This window comes from Pseudopipra pipra, chromosome 30 (assembly GCF_036250125.1).
Source record: "Pseudopipra pipra isolate bDixPip1 chromosome 30, bDixPip1.hap1, whole genome shotgun sequence".
NCBI lineage: Eukaryota > Metazoa > Chordata > Aves > Passeriformes > Pipridae > Pseudopipra > Pseudopipra pipra.
In genome coordinates this window covers 1739973-1760798 of record NC_087578.1, presented here as the reverse complement: position 1 = coordinate 1760798, position 20826 = coordinate 1739973, and the positions used below count along the sequence as shown (strand labels likewise).

General features: G+C 70.8%; 1 protein-coding gene across 5 annotated transcripts; it reads right to left on the bottom strand.

Moving 5' to 3' along the window:
- Positions 1 to 4318: 4318 nt before the first annotated feature.
- BAZ2A (bromodomain adjacent to zinc finger domain 2A) lies at positions 4319 to 20106 on the bottom strand. 5 transcript variants are annotated; one of them, XM_064638929.1, is made up of 29 exons: positions 19006 to 19130; positions 16228 to 16365; positions 15056 to 15613; positions 14528 to 14713; positions 13796 to 13978; positions 13312 to 13542; positions 13159 to 13219; positions 12815 to 12923; positions 12545 to 12646; positions 12253 to 12463; positions 12077 to 12138; positions 11903 to 11968; positions 11604 to 11795; positions 11267 to 11521; positions 10664 to 10878; positions 10487 to 10561; positions 10131 to 10293; positions 9989 to 10048; positions 9772 to 9907; positions 9110 to 9687; positions 8569 to 8794; positions 8338 to 8493; positions 8026 to 8189; positions 7662 to 7945; positions 7451 to 7583; positions 7225 to 7371; positions 6921 to 7144; positions 6697 to 6840; positions 4319 to 6378 (listed from the first exon to the last, which is right to left on the bottom strand). In XM_064638929.1, exons 2-29 carry the CDS (start codon positions 16361 to 16363, stop codon positions 6210 to 6212), a joined length of 5226 nt encoding a protein of 1741 aa, XP_064494999.1. In that variant the 5' UTR covers positions 16364 to 16365; positions 19006 to 19130; the 3' UTR covers positions 4319 to 6209. The 5 variants fall into 5 exon arrangements, with proteins under 5 accessions (XP_064494999.1, XP_064494998.1, XP_064495001.1 ...); XM_064638928.1 differs by lacking the exon at positions 19006 to 19130 and adding an exon at positions 20011 to 20106 and having other exon boundaries at positions 11903 to 12138; XM_064638931.1 differs by having other exon boundaries at positions 11903 to 12138.
- Positions 20107 to 20826: the final 720 nt, after the last annotated feature.

The window sequence follows — 20826 nt, the reverse complement described above, 5'->3', positions numbered from 1 at the left end:
TGTGACGGCGCTGAAGGCCAGTGGGGTGCAGGCGCAGATGGCCAAGGTATGGACCCCCCGAGCCCCCGAGCCCCCTGGGACCCCCCTCTGTGGGTCCCCACAGCCCCCTGACCCCCCCCACAGCAACAGGAGCAGGACCCACCAACCTGTACATCTCGAACCTGCCGCTGGGCGTGGACGAGCAGGAGCTGGAGGCGCTGCTGAAGCCCTTCGGGCAGGTGGTCTCCACCCGCATCCTGCGGGACCCCCACGGGGCCAGCCGGGGGGGTGGGCTTTGCACGGTAATGGGGGGGCCGGGGGGGCTCGGCTGGGGGGCTGCAGGGGGCAGAGCTTGGGGCTGGGGGGGGCCCATGAGGAGGGAAATGCTGGGGGGGCACATGGGGCTGGGGGCTGCGTGGGACTGGGGGGCCCAGGAGGGTGGGAGGTGCCTGGAGCTGCCACAGCACTGGGGGAGGGATGTGGTGCTGGGGGGCTCGGGAGGATGGGGAGCGCTGGGGGGGCATAGACTTAGGGGGGCTGCACAGAGCTGGGGGGGTCTGGGAGGGTGGGGGTGTATAAGGTTGGGGTGGGGGGGGGCTGCACAGGGCTCAGGGGGGGAACATGGTCCTTGAGAGGCCCCAGAGGATGGGAGGCACTGAGGGGGTGCACAGAGCTTGGGGGGCTCGGGAGGATGGGTTGTGTATATCTAGGGGTGCTGGGGGGGCACACAAAGCTGGGGGGGCCCCAGTTGTGGCCCCCGCCCCAGCCCTGCTCCCCCCAGGATGGAATCCACGGAGAAGTGCGAGGCCGTCATCACCCACTTCAACGGGAAGTACATCAAGACCCCCCCGGGGGTGCCAGGTGGGCTGGGGGGGCTCAGGGGGGCTTTGGGGGGGCTGTGGGCCGGCGAGTGGCACTGACAGCCCCCCCCCAAGCCCCCCCAGACCCGCTGCTGTGCAAGTTTGCTGACGGGGGGGCAGAAGAAGCGGCAGAGCCAGGGCAAGTTCGTGTCCAACGGCAGAGCCTGGGCCCGGGATGGCGACGCGGTGAGGGGGGGGCCCGGGGGGCCTGGGAAGGGGGGGGGTCACACCCTGTGGCTGCCGGGGGGGCTGCAGGGCAGCGCTGACCCCTTCTCCCCCCCCAGGGCACCGTGACCTTGGCCTACGACCCCGCGACGGCGCTGCAGAACGGGTGGGTGCCCCGGGGGGCCCCCGGGCCCGGGCGGGTGGGGGCTGCCGGCCGCGGCCCCCCCAGCCCTGACCCCCCACCCCGCAGGTTCTACCCGGCGCCCTACGGGCTGGGCCCCCGGCCGGATGCTCCCCCCCGCCGCCCTGGCCCCCTACCTGCCCCTCCCCCGTCTCCTCCTACCAGGTATGGGGGCTCAGGGGGTCCTGGGAGGGGGGGTCCCCACCTGGGGAGGGGTGGGGTGCTCAGGGGAGCCCCCCCATCTACTCCCACCCGCAGGTCCACGGCCCCACCTGGATGCCCCAGTCCTACCTCGTGCAGCCCACGGTGAGCACGCGGCCCCACCAGTGCCACGCCCACACCTGACCCTCCCTGATAGGTGGGAGGGGGGTGCAGGAGTTATGCCCAGGGCCCCACCCACGCGCGCCCCCTCCCACTTTGTCCAGAAACCCACACCCACTTTAGACAAGGCACGCCCCTTTCCAGCAGCCCCCCCAGCCCCACTCTGGGGGCTCCCTGTCCCCCTTGTGTCCCTCCCCCCGTGTCCCCATGGCCCCCGTGTCCCCACCCTGTGTCCCTCTGTGCTCCCCTCAGGGTCCCGGTGGCCTCAATCCCCAGGTCCTCACCCATGACCCCACCATGTCCCCACGGTGTCCCCCCCTGGTCCTGTCCCCTGTCCCTCCCCTGTCCCTCCCCTGTCCCCCTGTCCCCCTGTCCCTCCATCCTTCCCCTGTCCCCCTGTCCCCCGTCCCCCCTGTCCCCCTGTCCCCTGTCCCCCTGTCCCCCTGGTCCCCCCCCGTCCCCTGTCCCCCCCTGTCCCCTGTCCCCCGTGCTGACGGAGCCGTGCAGGCGCGGTTCTGGCCCCCGCCGTGGAACACGCCGTCCCCCTCCAGCCCTCCGTGGTGGGCCCCCCTGGCCCAGCAGCTCGGCCACCTCTCGCTGGGCAGCACCGGCACGGTAAGACCCCCCCTGACCCCCCTGACCCCTCCTCGGCCCCCCCGAACCCCCCCCCACCCACACCACCGCTGTCCCCAGTACGTCCCCGCTGCCGCCGCCGTGCCCGGAGCCTTCATCCCTCCGTACCCGCCTGTGCCACCGGCCCTCCCGCTGGAGGTGAGTGGGGGGGCCCGGGGGGGGCTTCGGGGGGGTTTCTGGGGGAGCAGGATTTGGGGGTGCAGCGTTTGGGGGCCCACTAACCCCCTCCCCGCAGGACGGCGGAGCTGCCCCGACCCACGGCCCCATCGAGTCGCCGTCCGAGCCCGGCGCCTTCCCCTACCCCTACCCCAAGTAGCGGCGGGGGGGCCGGCCCGAGGGACCCCACCCACCTCCTGGGAGGGCTGCACTGGGACCCTCGCCCGGCTTGAGGGACCCCGTGCCCCCCGGGGGGCTGTGCCGGGACCCCCGCCCGGTGCTGCCCCCCCCCACTGCCTGGGGAAGGCTCCGGGGGGGTCCCTGAGCCCGGGGGGGGCCCTGGTGCCAGAGATCCCGGTGCAGGGGGTCCCGCTACCTCCTCTGCCCCCCCCACCCCCCCGCCCTCGAGGGCTTTTTCTTCCTCCTGCGTTTTCTAAAAAACTAAAGGAAAAAAAAAGGAAAGAAAAAGGAAAAAAAAAAGGGGAAAAAAAAAAAAAAAGAAAAGGCAAAGCCGCTGCGCCGCCCCGGGGGGGCCGGGGGGTCCCGGCCGCCCCCCCCTCGTGCTTCCAGGGCCCGCGGCCCCGCCGGCCCCGGTGCCCCCCGTGCCTTCTGCTGCCCGGTGCCCCCGGCTCGGGGCCCGGGGTGGGGGGTGATGGTGGACCCCCCACCCCCAGTCTCCGGGCACCAGCCCCCCCGCAGGGCCGGGGATGCTGCCCCCATCTCCCCCCCCCCGCTATTCCTGCCCCGGGGGGGTCGGTCAAGTGCAATAACCCCCCCCCCCAAACCCTCCCAAGCTTCGACGGGCGCCCGAGGGTCAACCAGGCACTTTAGAGCCCCCGCGCCCCCCCCGGGGGTCCCCGGCCCCCCCCGGTGCCCCCCCGCCCAACGACAATCAGGGGGTCCCGCGGGGGCGGCTCCTGCAACCCAAAGATTGGGGGGGTCGCGGGGGGTGCTGAGCAGCCCGGCCCCCCCAGGCTTCGCGCCCCCCATGCCGGGGGTCTGTCCGTCCATCCCTCCCCACTGGGGGGGGGGGCAGCCCCCCACGACCCCCCAACTTGCTTCCAGCTCTGGGGCCCGCCGTGCCCCCCCCCAGCTCTGCCCAGGGCCTCCCGGTTCTTCCAGCCCCCCCAGCGCAGGGGGGTCCCAGGGCCCCCCCCGGGGCAGCGGGACCCCCCCGCCACACATCTACCTCACCCCCACAGCTCGGGGGGCGCCCAGCCCTGTCTGGGGGGTCGGGGGGCTTCTGCTCTTCGCCCCCCGCCCCCCCCCGGGGGTGACGCCCCCCCGCCCCCGGTTTCCAGCCATCACCCACCTCCCCCCGTTGCTGCTACTGCCCGGCCCCCCCCGGGCACGGCCCCTTTGGTCGGGGGGCACCGACCCCCCCAAGGAAGGAACCAAAGAGGGAGACCCACAACGGCCCCCCCCAACAGGGGGCTGGGGGGGCGTCGGGACCCCCGTGCTGAGCCCCCGCCCCGCTGCTGGTTGAGGGGGGGGGTAGGGCTGAGAACTGGGGTCCCACCAGCTCAGGGGGGGGCTCGAGCTGCCGAGGAGAAGCCGAGAACCCCCCCCCCGGGCCCCCCCCGGCCCCCTTTAATTTATACGTAGCGCATTTTGTACAGGTTTTTAAGTTGCTTTTTTTAAAGATCTCGAGAGGTTTCTAGTTTTGTATTTCTTCCTCCTGCTTCCGCGCTCCGCCCCCCCCGCCCCCCCGCCCGCGACCCCCCCCGCGACCCCCCCCCGACCCCCCCTTCGAGGTTGTTTTTTTTTTTTTTTAAATAAAAGGCAAGAAAAAAAAGAAATGTGCCTCTGTCGTGGGGGGAGCAAAGGGGCCCCCAAAGAACTGCCCCCCCCCAGCCTCCCATCACCCAGGACCCCCCATCCCAGCCCCAGCTCAGGGGTCCCCAAAAGACCCCCCCTGCCCCTGGTTAGGTGTCCTCACAGCCCCCCACCACCCAGGGCCACCCATCCCAGTCCCCCCCCCTTCAAGGGTCCCAACCCCCCCCAGAGGGCTCAGACCACCGTGTGTTTTATCAAACGTGAGTTGTTTATTCTCGAACGCAAACACGCGGGGGGGGGGGGCAGGGATGGGGTCCTACAACTCGTTGGGGAGGGGAAGGGGGGGGGACATCAACAGGCAACAGCGAGGAGGGCGGAGGGGCCGCCTTCCCCCTCTAAACCTTATTAAAAACGAGATTGGTCCTAAAAATATAGAAAGAAATAAATTTAAATTCACAAAAACCTGTACAATTATCAAAAAGTCACTAAAACAACAACGGCTGGTTATAGAAAAGGCAGCGGGGGGGGGACACACACGGTGCTCCGGGGAGGGGGCACACGGTGCTCCCACAGCCACGCCACAAGCCGGGGGGGGGAAGGGGGGCAAAGAAAACCCCCCCAGCTCCCCCCCAGCCCCCCCCCCCGAGGGGGGGGTGCCAGCCAGGGGGGGCTTTCTGGGGGGGGTGTGGGGGTAACGGGGTGTCAAACCGGGGGGTGGAGGGGGGACAACTTCAACTGAACGAACACGAGAACGATACGGAGACTCCGAAAACTTTCCCACGACGGAAAAAAAAAAAAAAAGAAAGAAAAAAAAAAAGAACAAAAACCTGACGGATCCGAAACGTGACTTAAAACCACAAAAAAAGTCCGTTACAGCGCAGTTATTTAGATAAAATATAAATATTTATGCGTAATATAAAGTCAGTTCAAATAGACTTCAAATCACCTCTTAGTTCAAAGCAAAAAAATAAAATAAAATAAAAAGTTTCTGAGGTTTATCTGATAGAAAAAAGGCTACTTTGAGACGGGGGGGGCGGGGGGCGCGGCCGGACCCCCCTGCCCAGGTAGGTGAGTTGTTTTCAGTGCTCTGTGGGGCCGGGGGGGACGCGCCGGGACCCCCAAAACTGCCCCAAACCCCCAGAGCGAGTACCCGTAATAACCTGGCCGGGGGGGGCCGGGGGGGTCCTGGCCCCCTCCCGGGCCATCCACAGCATGGGGGGACCTGGGGGGGACCCCTGCCCCAACTCGGGCCCCCCCAGCCGGGGGGGGGACCCCTCCCCACCCAGTGCAACCCCCCCCAGCCCAGTGAGGTCTGGGGGGGCAACACCCGCCTGAGGCTTCAAGTCCATGGTGGGGGGGGGGTCGGGGGGCCGGACCCCCCCCCGGGCCTGCAGTAGCGTCCCTGAGGGATCTCAGTCGGGGGCAGGGGGGCGGCCAGGACCCCCCCCAGCCCCAGGGGTCCTCGTGCCGGGGAGGGGGGGGCCGGGCTCTTCCTGAGACTGGAGGCAGGGAAAGGGGTGCCGGGCCCCCCCGGCCCTCCCCAGTTTGGTCCCTGGAGCCAGGTGGGGTCCGAGGGCAGCAGGGGGGCTGCACCGGGGGCCCCCCCCCCCGTAAAGTGTCTGAGCGGGCGGGGGGTCCCGGCCAGGGTGGGGGGCGAGGGGGGGCTAAGTCCACTTTACTGGCCGTTAATGCATGAGACGCTGCACAGGAGTGCTCGGACATTCACTAAACTATTGCTATCTTAAATATTCTGGGGGGGGTGGGGGCTCTCCCTCCTCTGGGGAGGGGGTGGGGGGGGGGGCTGCTTCTGTTCTTAATTAGAAAATTAATTTAAAAGAAAGAAAGAAAAAAAACACCTCTTTTTTTTTTCTTTTTGGCTTACACAGTCTGTGAGTTGGTGGTGCTGGGGGCTGGGGGGGGGTCTGGGCAGGATGGGGGCAGGGGGAGGGGGGAGACCGGGCAGCGGGAAGGGGCCACGGGGCTGGGGGGGCCCGTTCACGCTGCCGGGGGTGAGGGGGGACGAGACCCCCCGTGTGGGATCAGCAGGCAGCGAGAGCAGCTCCAGAGGAGGCAGTTCGTGGGGTGATGGGGACCCCAAGCCCCAAGGGGGCACGGGGGGGGCACAGCTGGCCCCCCGCTCACGGGTTCGGAGCGTGTTTTCCCTGATAAAATTCCTCCCACCGGCTCTGGAAGAACCGGCGCATGGCGTGGCCGGCGCGGCCCACGGCGGAGTCGTCCTCGTTGAAGGTCTGGCAGTTGTCAAACACCAACAGGGCATCGGCCTCGAACTCCGCCGAGCTCGAGTACCTGGGGGGGGGACAGGGTGGGTGGGGGGCGGCCGGGGACCCCCATGGCCCCCACCGGGACCCCCATCCCCGGGAGTGACCCCGTCAGCCCCAAAGGAGCCCCATCCCCAGGAGGGAACTGCATCCCCTGAAGAGACCCCAACGGCCCCTGAGGGACCCCAACGGCCCCTGAAGAGACCCCAACGGCCCCTGAGGGACCCCGGGATGGATCCCCATTCTCAGAAGGGCCCCCACCAGCCCCCGAGGGACCCCCCATCTCTGGAAGAGACCCTGCCAGCCCGAAAGGGACCCCAGTCCCCAGGAGGGACCCCCCGCTCACCCTCCCCGCAGCAGCCGCGTGCGCATGGTGGCGAAGTCCATGGGGTTCTTGATGATCTTGCGGTAGCCGGGGACCAGGCGGGGGTTCACGGGCTCCAGGAAGGGCCACGCGTCCTCGTGCGACTCCATCTCCATCAGGATGATCCTGGGGGAGCAGCAGGGTCAGGGGGAGCCCCCGGGGGCACGGCCCGAGCCCCCTCCCTGCGCCCCCCCGGCCCCACTCACTCGCAGAAGGTGAGGTCGCTGGGCTGGCCCCGCAGGGTCGCTCCCCTCCGTTTGGTGGGGGTCAGCCCCTCTCCTGGGTACCGGGGCACGGGCAGCCCCTCTCGGCGGCGCAAGGCCGGGCGGCGCCGCGGGTTCTCCTCCTCCTCCTCCGGGGTCCCCCCGAGACGCCCCCGTTTCCGCTTCTTGCCCCGCCGGGGCGAGACGGGGTCCCGGTACTGCCCCGCCTGTGGGGAGGAGACGGGGGTCACGCCGAGCCCGGGGTCACCACCGGCCCGGCCGGGTGGGAGACGGCCCGGGGACCTACCCGGGACACGCAGACAGAGCAGAACCAGTCGCCCTCGGGCACCTCGGTCATCCTGGGCCGGTGGCAGTAGAGGTGGCAGCCGCGGTCGCAGCCGTCGCACAGCAGCAGGTGCTCGTCGTCGTCCCCGCGCCGGCACACGAGGCAGGTCTGTGGGGAGGGGAGGCTCGGTCAGGCTGGGGAGGGGGCTCTGACCCTCCCTGCCTCGCCCCCCGGAGCGGGGTCTCACCACTCTGTTCACAGACTTCTCCCAGGCGATGGATTTCTCCAGCTGGAAGATGCACAGGGACACCTGGGCCGCGCTCCGGCACCGCTCCAGCGTCTGCCGCCACGTCCGCACCCGCGGCGTGATCTCGTAGGCTCTGGGGGGGATTGGGGGGCTCAGCCAGAGCTGGGGCTCCTGCTCTGCCTGCGCCTCCCACCGCTTGCTGGTCACTCACATCTCAGTGGGGCCCAGGCTCAGCTCCTCGGGGCTGCTCAGCACCGCCTTCTCCACCACCACCTCGTGCAGCGGCCACAGCGGCTCCTTCAGGTACCGGCGCTCCAGGTTCTGCTCCAGCGCCAGGAGACGGAGCACGGCCAGATCCAGAGGGTTGGTGCGTTCCCGGCGTAGCGGGAGCCCGTCCCGCCGGGAGCGGATCGTGATGTCCTCCAGCGGCTCCACCTTGTGCTCGCAGTACCGGAGGTCGTCCCGCGTGGAGTCGGGGCTGGGGCACGTCCAGCCCTGCGGGAGGGAGGGGGTTAAAGGGGGTTCAGTGGGGGGGAGGTCACCGTGGCACCAAAACCACCATCCCCAGCACCCACCCGGATCTGCAGGTCAGCCATCAGCACGCGCTGCTCCAGCTCCTCCACCCACTGCAGGACGCCGAGGTCGGTCTCGTAGGCTCTGTCCATCACCGACCACCGGGCCAGGGCTTCCTGAGACACGGCGGCACCGGCCGCCTCGGGGCGCGGGTGGAAGATGGGGTCTGGGGGGTGAAGGGTGGGCTCAGGGGACGGACAGCCAGCGGCCCCCAGGCCTGGGGGTGCGGGTGGAAGAGGGGTCTGGGTGGATGGAGGGTGGGCTCAGGGAGGGGGACAGGCAGCCCCCAGCCCGGGGGCACAGGCAGCCCTTACCGGTGGTGGCCCGGAGGCAAACCTCCCGCAGGAACTCCTTGTGCTTGGTGAGGTGCTTGTGCAGGGCCTTCTCCCGGATGCCACGCGGGTGCAGCGCCCGGGCCACGGCCTCCAGCTCCTCGGGGTCCCGCAGCCACCACCAGCCGCTCTGCATCTCTGCAAGGCAGTGCCAGGGCTCAGCACCGTGCCAGGGCACCGGCACCGCCCGCCCTGGGGGTCCCGGGCTCTCACCGGGGGGCACGGGCTGCTCCGTCAGCTGCGTCAAGTATTTCTGTTCAATCTGCTTGAAGAATTTGGTGGGGGGTCGCCCTCGGCGCTTGGGCTGTCCCGGCACGTCCTGGAGCTTCTCCGGGTTGCCCCGGCTCCGGGGGCAGGCGCCGTGGGCCCTGGGCCCGGCGTGCACCGGCGTGGAAGCGAGCAGGGGAGCCGCGGGGTCGTCCGTGGGGAGGCCGTTCAGCTGGGTGAGACGGGGGTGTCAGGAGAGCCAGACACACCCCCTGAGCCTTGGCCCTCATTCTGCAGCCCCCCTGGTCCCCAGTCCCGCAACCCCCCCAGCCTTGGAGCTGTTTCCCTTCCCACCAGCTCACAGCCCAGAGGACTGGGGGCAGCTCGGCTGAGCTCCACGTGCCAACCCCGAGCCTGTCCCCCACCCTGGGGGTGCCCAGTGCCCAGGCTGAGGGCCCCCCACACTCCCCACAGCCACCCAGGGAGAACCCCCCTCCCGACACAGCCCCCCAGCCTGGGGTGCAAGTGCAGCCTCCCCGTGTGGTACCTGCTGGGGTGAGCCCTTGGGGGGGTCCCCGTGGGTCTGGCTGCGGGGGGGCACAGCAGGGGCTTGTGGGGAGGGCTCGGCCGAGGAGGTAGCGAGGGGGGCTCGGTCGTCGCAGGGCGTCCGGGGCAGCAGGTTGAACCAGGGCCCCCGCTTTTCCACAGCCTCCGGGGCACTCTCCTCCTCTTCCTCCTCCAACTCCTCCTCCGTGGGATCTGAGGGGGCCTCGAGTGGCGGCAGCCCCGCGTCCCCCTTGCCGGGGCTGCTGGCCGGGGTGAGGACGGAGTCCTTGAGCAGGGACGACTGGGTCTGGCTCAGCCAGGAGAGGAAGGCGGACTGGCTGAGGTCGTGCTGGCTCTGCCCCAGGGGCTCCGGCTCCTCCAGGACCCCGTTGACGGGGGTGGGTCGGGGTCCGCAGTGCTGTGCCAGCTCCTCTTTGCTCTTCCTGGGCCGGCCCCGGGCGCGGGAGGTCGGGCAGCTCGTCCGGCTGGGGACGGGCACGTCCGCCGGCTCCTCCTTCACCGGGGACACGTGGGGGGGCACCTTCTCCTCGGGGGGCTCCGGGGGCGTCGGCTCAGCCGCTGCGAGGGCAGGAGGAGGAGGAGGAGGTGAGATGCGGGGTCCTCTCCCGGCTGGGAACCCCCAAAAGCCCCTTCCCCGCTCACCCTCCGCGCCCTCCACGAAGATGCCGCCCAGGTGGGGCAGGACCCAGTAGCGCCGCCGGTACCGGTCCTGGCCCAGGGAAGCCGCTCGCAGCGTCTGGGAGGAATGGAGCAGCTTCTTGCGGAAGAACATCTGCCTCTGTGGGGAGAGTGGGGGGCGGTGAGGGGGCTGCAGCCCCCCAGCAGGGCTGAACCCCCAGCCCTCCACCAGCCCGCTCACCTTGGCCAACTTCTCGATCTGCCGCTCCAGCTCCGGGACGCTGGACGCGGACGTGTCGGCCTGGGGAAGGGATGGATCCGTCAGGGAGAGACCCCCAAGAGTGGCACCCCTACCTCTGTCCCCCAACCCCAAACCACCCCACCTCCTCCTCCCGGCGGGATCTCCGTCCCCGGCTCTCCTCCTCCTCCTCCATCTCCAGGCCCGTGTCCTCGGTCAGGCGGGAGCTGCGCCGGCGCCGTCCGTCCTCCAGGCCCGTGATCTCCGACTCGGGACGGCCCGTCTTCTTGGCCAGGGCGACCTTCAGCCTGCCAGGACACAGCGGAGCTGTTTGACTCCTGTCCCTCTGCCCACCCCCACTGCCCCAGAGGCACCTGCTCACACCCCACCGCTGGCAATGCCACCCCGAGACCCCTCAGCGCCGGACAGGGGGTCACAGGTGGGGGTCTCGGTGCCCCCTCCCAGCCACACGCACTGGGGGTGCAGCCCCTCCCCACCCACCTGCGCAGGCGGCCCTCGATGATCCACTTGTTCTTCCTGTAGTTGGACATGTTCTCCAGGGTCTTGTCGATCTCACTGCAAGGACAGGGCGGGGTGGGTGCACTGGGCAGCTCTGGGGGGGGAGTGGGACCCGCTCCAGGGGGCCAGAGGATGTTCGTGCCCCCCACCCAGGCTCACCTGATGATGAGGGCACTGCTGTTGAGCTCGTTCACCAGGAAGACCAGGATGGCAGCTTTCCACTCCGGGGGCAGCGCCTGGAAGGGTTTGGTGCGCAGCCCCTCACACAGCTCCGCGCCCGCCCCATGCGCCGTCAGGAAGCAGCGCAGGATCTCGGACACGGTGTCACGGTTCAGGCTGATCTCCGACACCTTCTCCCCCAGGATCTTCAGGGACTGGGGAGAGCAGAGCGGGAGGGGTTGGGGAGTCACTTCCTGCCCCCACGGGGGATTTGCCAGGAGGGGGTGAAGGCAGGACCCCACGGCTGGGAAAACCAGGCCAGGAACCCAAGCGGGAGCAAACCCAGGGGTGTCCCAGGCAGGGTCTCTGCAGCAGGTGAGACTTGAGGGCACCCCAAGGGCTGCTGGGGGTCAGGAGTTGGCTGGGCACAGGGGGCTGCAGTGAGAGCAGCACCTCCCAAATCTGGGCCCCCCTTCCTGACAACACCAGTCAGGGAGGGGGAAAAAGGGGAAGGGGAGAAACGGAAAGAGGAGGGAGAAAAAACGAAAGAGAGGGGCAGAAAAGGCAAGGGGATGGGGAAAGGGCAGGTCAGGGCCGTCTCACCTGGCAGTAGGGCGGCAGCCCGGGGTCGTAGATGGCCGCCTGCAGCAGCCGCACCAGCAGGTCCTGCAGCTGCCCGGCCCCGGCGCCCACCCCCAGCAGCCCCTCCTGCAGCGCGCCCAGCGTGGGCACGTCCCGAGTGGGGTCCAGGCCCAGCACTTTGCCGTAGCTCTGCAGGAACTCCACGACTGTCAGGCAGTCGGAGAAGGCGCGGCTGGGCAGGACGAGCCCCGGGATGCGGGAGAAGGCTGGAAGGGGCTGCGGGGAAGAAGAGGGGGGGGGTCAGGGCCAGCCATCGGCTCACCGGTGTGACCCAACCGAGCCCCCCGGCCCAGCCCACCTGGTGGTCCCCCAGGCACATGTCCTCCGTGGGCTTCTTCATCTCCTCCAGAATGAGCTGCTGCCGCTGCCGCTCCTCCAGGCGCCGCTGGGCCACCAGCCCCTTGTCTGCCTTCCGAGCCCCCTTGCCCTTCTTCTCCTTGGGCCGAGCCTTGTCCTTGCCCTTCTCTGGCTTCCCCTTCTTCTCCTTGGCCTGGGGACACATCACAGATGTGTGGGGAGAAAAGGAAAGGGGGGAAAAATCCATCTTCATCTTCCAGCTCCTCCCTCTCCCTGGTCCCCTTGTACCCACGGACCCACCTTAGGCTTCTTCTTGGTCTCCTTGGCCCTGGGGGCTTTGGCCTCCTGCTTCTGCTTGTTCTTGGCCTGGGGAGATGAGACCCACTTAGAGATCCAGAGACCCCCCCACACAAGGGAGACCCCCACCCTGGACCCGAGGAGCCCCAGCGCCCACCCCGAGCCACACGCTCGCACCTTCCGTCTCATTTTCTTCTTGATTTTACTCATTTTCAGCTTGTCCTCATCGCTGAGCACCTCTGGAGGGGAAGAAAGGAAGGGCATAGATGGACCAGGCACTGAGGTCCCACTGGGGGGAGGCTGTGAGGGGCTGTGCCAACCCCCCCGAGCCGGTGGGGCCGGGCAGGGGGTACCTTGTGCTTCCAGCCTCTTCAGCAGCCGCGCGTCCGTCTTGCTCAGCAAATCCACCATCCTGACCTTGGGCGGGCGGCCCCGGCCCCGCTTGGCGGCCGGTGGCTCCTTGGGCTTGGCCTTCTCGGCGTTGCGGGGCCGCCCGCGCTTGCCCGTGATGGCCTGGATGCGCCCGGGGATCTCCTCGGGGCTCAGCCTCACCCACTGCACACCCTGCAGAGCCACAGGTCAGGGTCACCCCGGCACAGCGCGGGGCTGGGGGTCACAGGGGGGCTCGGCTGCCCCCAGACCCACCTCTGGCGTGTCCCGCTCCTCATAGAAGTCTCCCACCGGCATCCGGGGGCTGAAGCTGAAATGCTCACGTCTCACGTCCTGCACCATGTTCCTGCTCAGGTACTGGGGGAGGAGGAGGAGGAGGAGGAGGAGGAGGAGGAGGAAGGCTGTGAGTTCTCGGCACTCTGGGCTCACAGCCACATCCATCAGCTCAGTCAGGGGCTCAGGGGGGCCTGTGAAGGACCAGGACCCCAGGGCAGCCCCCACCCTGCTCCCCCCACAGGACTGTACCTTGATCACCTCTGGGAACTGCTTCATCCTCTTCCCGCAGGGCCCGTAGTACCAGGTCTCACCCTGCCAGCGGTGGTTCCCCTTCTTGATCCGAACCTCCCGCCTCCACCTGGGCACAGGGAGCGTCAGCCCGGGAATGTGGGGCAGGACTGGGGGGGGGATGTGGGGCAGGATGGGCAGGGGACAGGGAGAGGGGGACAGCGTCAGGGACAGAATGGAAAGGGGACGTGGACAGGAGCAGGATGGAGAAGGGGCAGTGCCAGGGGCAGGATGGTGTCCAGGAGGGGGTCAGTGTGGGGGGCAGCACAGCAGGAGGGGCAGGGCACACGTCACCCCACACGTACCCGTGCTGCAGCGGGAAGCGAACCTCCTCCTGCGTGGCGATGCGCCGGCGAGGGACATCCCCTGCGGAGAGGGGACAGGGACAGGACGCTGGGCTGGGCTGTGCCAGCCGACGGGGGACACTTGGGGGGCACTGGGGGGGCTCCCGGCCGTACCTGCCGCCGAGGCGCCCAGCGGAGCCGCCTCCTCGCTCTCTCCTTCTGGTGCGGCCGAAGTCTCCGGGCAGCTGTCGGCGGCCTCTTCCTCCTCCTCCTGCTCTTCCTCCTCCTCCTCCTCCTCTGCAGACGGGGCCGGGGACTCCGGCTCCAGCGGGGGGTCGAGCTCCAGGGACCCCGACCCCCCCAGCCCCGTGTGGCTGCCGCTGTTCAGGTGGACGCTGCTGCCGTCTGTGGAGCCGAGGGCAGGGACGTCAGCGGAGCCTTTCCTGCTCCGCCCAGGACACCGGGCTGTGCCGGGGTGGGGGATGAACCGAGCGCTGGTACCCTGGCGTGACCCCCCCGTGGCCCTGCCGTGGGGGTCACGCAGTGGTACCAGCGCTGGTTCATCCCCCACCGGCACACGTGGGGTGCCCACGGAGGCAGAGGGGTGACACCCCCAGCGTGGGGGTCCCCGCTCTGCCCATCCCGGGCTCTCACGTACCGTGCAGGGCGGGCGAGCCGGGGCCCTCGAGCAGCGGGGCGGGCGGGGGGCTGGCGGGCAGCAGGCTGAAGGGGCTGGCGTGGAGGGGGGGGCTGGCAGCCAGGTCGGGGGGCTCCTCCAGGGACGACTTGTCGCTCACCAGCTGCGAGTCGTCCATGGTGTAGAGGTCGCCGGTGCCGGGGTCTGGGGAGGGGGGTGAGCACCAGGGTCGGGGGTGTGCGGACCCTCATCTCCGCTCCCGGGGGAGGGCGGGGGGGTCTGGCTGAAAAGGCTCCGGCAGCAGAGGGGTTAAAGGGGTTTGGGCCCCCCCCAGCCCCGCCCCCTCCTCTGGGAAGCGGAGGAGCCCAAAATGGCCGTGGCTGGTGATGTTCACCAGCGCGGAAGTTCAGGCGCTGAGTAACAGCCTCGTCACGGAGCTGGGAAGGCCGGGAAGGAAGGCAGGGAAAGACAGGGAAAGGCAGGGAAAGGCCGGGAGCGCAGGCGGGAGGGACGCGGGCCCGCCCCTGCCCGCCGGGGGAGGCCACGGCCACCACCTCCATCAGCAGCAGCAGCATCGCCTCCTCCACTGCCGCAGCCACAGCCAAAACCACAGCCACGGCCACAGCCACCGCACCCAGGGCACCCACAGGGGCCGGCGCTGCTTCCCGGGCACCGCGGCCAGGAACGGCCGGGCCCCCTGCCCCGGTCCTGCCCACCACAGCCCCCAGCACCACGTCCCCAACACCTCCCTACCTCTGGCCAGGGACTCGAAGGGCTCCAGGGGGTCCTCACTGAGGATGTGGGAGTCCTCCAGCCGTGGGGCGATGGGCGACGCGTCCCCCAGGCACCCGCTGCCTGCGCCGGGGGCCAGGACAGGCCCCTCCTGCCCGAGCGGCACTGCGCCGGCAGCAGCCCCGTTGTAGCTGCAGATCTTCAGGTCTAAAGGGAACAACCGACAGAGAATGGAGCCTGAGGTGGTGGGATGTGACGGTGACAGGGTATCCCCAGCACAGGCCATCCCTGCTCCCCACACCGGGACACCCAGCCCTCCCACAGCACCGGCTGGTGACGCCCCGGGCTGCGTCTGGCCTGGTTTAGCAAGATCCAACACCAGCTCCGAGCTGTGACGGGACAAATCCCACCTGGGACAGGGGGCAGGCGGGTCAGAGGGGCTGGGATTCCCCAGGGAATGTGGTGCCCAATGCCAGCAGGATCCAGGCCCTGCCTGCCGGGGCCGCAGCGCCGCACCCCAGAGCTTTGCCAGCCCTCCCGGGCTCCTACCTGGCTGTGCCTCCTCCAGCTCCTGGCTGCCCACCAGCCCACCCCCGTTCTCCGCGATGGGGATCTCCTTGGCGGCGCCGCCGGCGTCTCCCTGGCCGGGGCCCGGCTCCTCCGGGGGCAGCGGGAAGGGCTGCGTGTCAGAGCCCAGCATGGGCGAGGGCTGACCCGCCGCGTAGAAGCCGTCGGGCCCGTTCTGCATCAGCTCAAAGCTCTGGTCGGGGAAGGAGTCGTAAAGCTCCTGCGAGTCGAAGTTCAGCCCCATGGGCCCGGCGGTGCCGTTGCCCCAGAACTCCTGCCCGGCCACCCGCAGGTTGGTGCCGTGGCCCGGGGACGGCGGCCGGGACCCCCCGGCGACGCCGTTGAGCGGGAACTGTCCGAGGGCGGGCGGGCCCCCGTCCTTGAGGCTGCTGGCGGGCGCGTAGGCCGCGTAGTCCCAGAGGCAGTCGTAGGTGCGGAGGGGTTGGGAGCCGGCGGGCACCGAGCCGGGCGGGAATGTCCCTGAAGTACCGGGGTGCGATACAGTAGAGAAGCCATTGACATTCATGCCCCCGTTCAGACCTGCGGGGGCAGAGGGACAGCGGGGTCAGCGGGTGGGGTCTGTCCGTGTCAGGCCCTGCCAGTGCTTGGCCAGAGGGTTGAGGATGGACAAACACCCCGTCCTGGCGGGTGCCAACCCCCCGCCCTGGTGCCGGTGCTCTCCGTGCCTGGACGGAGCCGGGGGGTTGCACCATCCCCGTTCACCAAACCGGCTCTGCCGCGGGCTCCGCCGGCACCGGCCGAGCGCCGCAGGACGCCAGGGATTAGCCGAGTGCTTGGCAGGGCTGTGCCGGATCAGCTGACCGGCCAAATCCACGCACAGACCCTGTGCCGGCGCAGCTGCTTTTCTAGGCCAAGGCGACGCCGGGCACGCGCAGACCCCGGCCCTGGCCCCGGGCACGGGAGCTGCTGCAGCCCCCCCGTCCCCACGGCCCCTCCACCCCCATGGCCCCCCCGTCCCCATGGTCCCCCCATCCCTGCAGCCCCTCCATCCCTGCAGCCCCTCCATCCCCATGGCCCCCCCACCCCTGCAGCCCCTCCGTCCCCACAGCCCCTCCATCCCCATTGGCCTCTCCATCCCCATGGCCCCCCCACCCCTGCAGCCCCTCCGTCCCCATCCCCGCGGGGTCACTCACTTTTCCCTTGGGGGGGGAAGCCGAGCGGGGAGCTGTGGGTGAAGGGGTTGTCCCCTGAGGCAGGCGTGGGTTTCGGTCCTGAGGCAGCAGGTGCAGAGGAAAGGCCAGTGAAGTTAAAATGGTTGTTTGTTTCCATTTCTGCACAGGGGACAAGATGCACCAGGGTCAGTCGCTGGCAGGTTCCAGTGCTGCCAGCATGGTGACCACCCAGTCCTGCCAACCATGGTGGGAGCCACGGGAGTATTGGACCCTCCATTCCCACTCCCTGCCATCTCCCAACCCAAGTGCTTGGGAGGGTCAGGAATGACATCAAAGTCCCCCAGGACTGGCCCAGGCCCTGCCACCCTGGGCTGGATGAGCTGCCACCTGTGTGAGCACAGCTTGTCACCGTGCTCCAGTGTCCCCAGGGACAGCCACCACCAAGATGTGATCACCCTGTGCCGCCTGCCTGCATCAAACTCGGGCACTCGGCTCCCTGGTGCTGCCATCTCGAGGGGGCTCCCAGCCAAGGACCCACAGGGACCCCCCCAGAGCAACTCCATGACCCCTGCGGTCCCAGGACAGCCCAGAGCTCCTGGCACAGGGATGACTCTGTGGTGTCCCCACCGCTGCCATCCCCCTCAGTGGGAGGAGATCCCACCCCCATCCCGCAGGCACAGCTCCAGGATCTGAGGCCGGATCCCAACGGAGCAAGGAGGAGCTGGAGCCCCGGTGGAGGGATATGCAGGGGCCTGGTGACCTTCATCACCCCAGAACAGCAAATGGTTCCTCAAAGCAGAGCCCACAGGGAGGGCTCTGGGGGGGTCCAGCCCCAGGATGGGACCCCGCTGTGCCACTGGCACGGCCTGAGGGGATCCCGGCACGGGGCAGCCGAGGCCCTGCAAGCCCAGCAGACGAGGTGGGAGATCTGGCAGGGACCCACAGGGACACCCTCAGGGGCTGCCACCGCCGGCACCTCCCGGTCGTGCGTGGTGCCAAACCTCTCCGAAAGGGCCGAGGCTGCCGCGCTCGGCGCTTCAGCAGCGGCTCGTGGCACGGCCCGTGTCGAAACCCGGATTTCATCACACCCTCGCCCGCCTCAGCTGGTGCCCTGGCAGGGGCCGGAGGGGCCACCGAGCCCGGCCGGGGCCACCGGTGATTCATCCTCCAGAGAAACCCGTATGGGCGGTGACGCAGCTGCTGCCACACACACGGCGCTCCCGGACATCCCGGGATGGCCCCGCAGCCACCCCCTCCCCGAGCCCTGAGTGGGGGGCTGGCCCTGCCCTGACCCCAGCGGGGACCCCCGGCTGGCACGGGGACAGAGGCCACGGTGGGGCTGGATAAGGAAAAGCCTTTCCGGTCCCACCCCGCGTGTGATGCACCGGCCGGGAACGTGGCTTTGGAGGTCAGAGGAGGCGGCAAAGGGATGTGCCAGAACCGGGCAGGTGGTGGCTGCAGGTCAGCACCGCAGACTGGGATGGACTGGGATGGACTGGGATGGAGTGGGCACTCACCAGGGTGGGGAGGGGCCGGGAGAAAATAAAAGCTGGGAAGTGGGAATGTCACCCACGCTCCAGGGACAGCCCAGGCCCTGAGGATGCCAGAGCTGCCCTTGGCACCGCTGAGAGCTCAGCCAGCACCAGGTGCAGTGTGGACACAGGCCATCCACGGCCATCCACGGCCTCCCAGCCAGGCTGGGGCTCCCACGGCCCCGCTCCCCCCCATCACCGAGTGTGGAGCTGCCAAAACTGGGCCACGGCACAAAACAGGAGCTGGGTGAGGTGGGGAGGGCGGGGGGCAGGAGCCTCGGCATGGCAGCACCGTGGGGACGTGGGGTGGTGGGTGACGAGGCGGGGGCAGAGGGGGGTGATGACCCCGGGGCTGACCCCCGGCTCCCACCGCACCGGGCACGGCCCAAGGGGCAGCGACGCTCGCCCGGGTGTCAAACCCGGTGGCAGCAGCACCCACAGGCCCCGGGATTCCGGGGGGGCCACGGGGGGGGGCAGGACTGCCCCGGGAGCCAGGACGGGGGGCACAGAGCTCCGGGCCGGGGGGGCTGTCGGTGCCGAGGAGCCGGTGCCATTCCCTGGGCAGGGAGCTCGGCCCCCCCCGGCCCTGCGGCCCCCCCGGCCCGGTGGCACCGGGAGGCCCCGGGAGCGTGACGCGACCTGATTAAAAAGGACGTTTCAAAAACAACGACACGCAACAACCGGCTGCCATTTCCCGGCCACTTCCTGCGGGGACGGACACGGGGGGACACGGGACCGGCACCCCCCGCGCTCGGCGGGGACCCCCCGGTTCCTGCGGCAAGGACATCCCCCCACCCCGGAGCCCCCCCGCCGGGTCCCGGGGGGGCTCCCGCCGCCTCCCGCCGCCGCAGGGGGGTCCCGGTCCCGGCGGGTGCGGGAGGGGGGGACACGAAGGGGCGGTGACGGAGGCGAGGGGGCTCCCCCCGGCCTCCGGGACGGGGATGCGGGAGAACCGCACCGGCCACCGGGGACAGGGGCTGGGGCTCCCCGTGGGTCCAGGCCCTCGGCCGCCGCACCGGGAGGGGCTCGGGGGGGTCTGGGGGCGCCGGTAACGCGGGGGGCCGTGGAACCGGGATGCGCAGGAGGAAGCGGGGGACAGGACGGCGTCTCACCGAGGTCAGGAAAGGGGAGCGAGGGGAGGTTTCGCCTCTCCCGGTGCCGCCGCCGCGGGGCCGCAACTGCCGCAACCGAATGCCCCCCCCCCCGCCCGGGCCGTTAACGGCCCGTTACCGCCCGCCCCCCGCGACCCCCCGCACACCCCCCGCACCTGGCAGGCGGTGCCGCGGGCCCGGCTCAGGCAGCGCGGGGCGGGGGACGGCTCGGCATGGCCCCTCCGCCGCACCGGGCCGGACCGGGGCCGCTCCGCTCCGCTCCGTTCCGGTACCGGGGCCGGGCCGCGGAGCCGAACCTGCGGCCGCGGCAGGAAGCGCCTCGCGCCGCCGGGCGGTCCCGGGACCGCCCCCGTCCCGTCCCGGCCCCCCCCGCCCGCCCCCCCGGCACGTCACGGCGGCCGCAGTGGCGTCACCGGGAGCGGCGCCGCCGTGGCGTCACCGGGGGCGGGAGCGCGCGCCCACGTGGGAGGGGGATCCCCGCCCCCGGCGGGGTCAGGGCGGGGGGAATCCCCACGCGGGGCCGCCCCCCCCACCCCCGGCTGCGGCACCCCCCGCTCCCCCCGGGGCCGCCCCGCCCGGCACCGGCACCCCCGGGACCGCCTTTCCCCCCCCGCTCCCCCTCTCCGCTCCCCCGATCGTTCTCCGCTCGTCCCCCGCAGCCCCGGTGCGACCCCCCCGAGAACGGCGGCGCGGCGGGCCCGGGCCCGGGACTCTGCCGGGCCCCGACGCCCCCCGGTTGGTCCGCGGGCCCGCCGGGCCCCCCCCGCCCGCGCTGGCCCCCGGGATCCCCGGTGACGTCACGCGGCACCGGCCGGGCCGCGCTGCGCAGGGACCGGGGGCGACACCGGGCGCGGGGGCGGCGGGGGGAGAGGGGGGTCCCGGTGCGGGGGGGGCTGTCCCGGTGCGGCCGCTGGGGAGCGGGGGGGGATCCCCGCCCGGTGCGGGGCAGGGGGGGGCCGGTGCGGGGGTTCCCCCCCGGTGGCGCCTCCCGGGAGAGTGGGGGGGTCCCGGTACTGAGCGGGGGGGTCCCCGTCCAGCCGGACCGGTCTCAGGGGGTCCCGGTACAGATCCGGGGGTCCCGGTACAGCCATCTCAGCCCCACGGGGGTCCCGGGGGGTCCCGGTGTCCCGCTCCCCGGGCCCGTCCCGCGCGGTGCGTACCTGGGGGGGGCGGGGGCGGCCGCACCAGCCCCGGTGCCCGCCCGGCCCGGTGCGCTGCGGTGCCGGTGGCGGAGCCGGGCGGGGCGCAGGTGCTCCCGGCCCCGCGTGATGTCAGCGGCCGCCGCCGCCCCCTCCGCCACCGGGGACGCGCCGCCATTTAAAGGGACCGCGGCCCTCCGTGGCGGGGGCGGGTGGAGGCGGCGGGGAGCACCCCCGCACCGGGGCCGCGCCGCGGGACACCCCCGCGACCCCCCGATCCTCCGTGGGGCTGAGCCCAGCCCGTCACCGGGGGGTCACCGACGGAGCGGGGGGTCGGGGGCTGTCCCGGTGCCCCCGGCGTGGGTGTCCCGCAGCCCCGCACCGGGAGGGCCGGGCCGGCGCGGCCCCGGGGACCCCGCGGACAAAGCGGCAGCTGCCGGGGCCGGGCCGGCTCTTTGTGCTGTGAAATGGTGGAGCTGGAACGGGGCGGGGTGGTGCTCGTGGGGGGAAGGAACGATGGGGTCAGGGACAGACAGATGGACACCGGGCTAGGGACAGGCACGGGCCCAGCATCTGTCACCTCCTGGGCTGTCCCAGGGGGACAGTTCTGAGGACCCCACGGGAGAAGGGGCCCCCCCTCCTGGCGACCCCACAGGGTAAGGGGGGGCTCTTCCCCCTCCTGGGGAACCCCAAGGCCGGGGGTCCCGGCGCTGCTGCAGCAGCTGAGCCCAGAACCCAACACGGGGTTGGGGGGCCTCAGGGAACCCCAGCCTTGCCTTCCTGCGTGCAGGGGGTCACAGGACTCCGACCCCTCCCACCAGGAGCCACAGCACACAG

What these genes read in the sequence shown, in the direction of transcription:
- BAZ2A (XM_064638928.1), bottom strand. Translation starts at nt 16,363, where the DNA reads ATGGAAACAAACAACCATTTTAACTTCACTGGCCTTTCCTCTGCACCT. An exon ending in GCTGGGCGCCTCGGCGGCAG is followed by an intron (nt 13,220 to 13,311) that starts GTACGGCCGGGA and finishes CCCTCTCCGCAG; the next exon opens with GGGATGTCCCTCGCCGGCGC. An exon ending in GCTCTGTCTGCGTGTCCCGG is followed by an intron (nt 7,145 to 7,224) that starts GTAGGTCCCCGG and finishes TCCTCCCCACAG; the next exon opens with GCGGGGCAGTACCGGGACCC.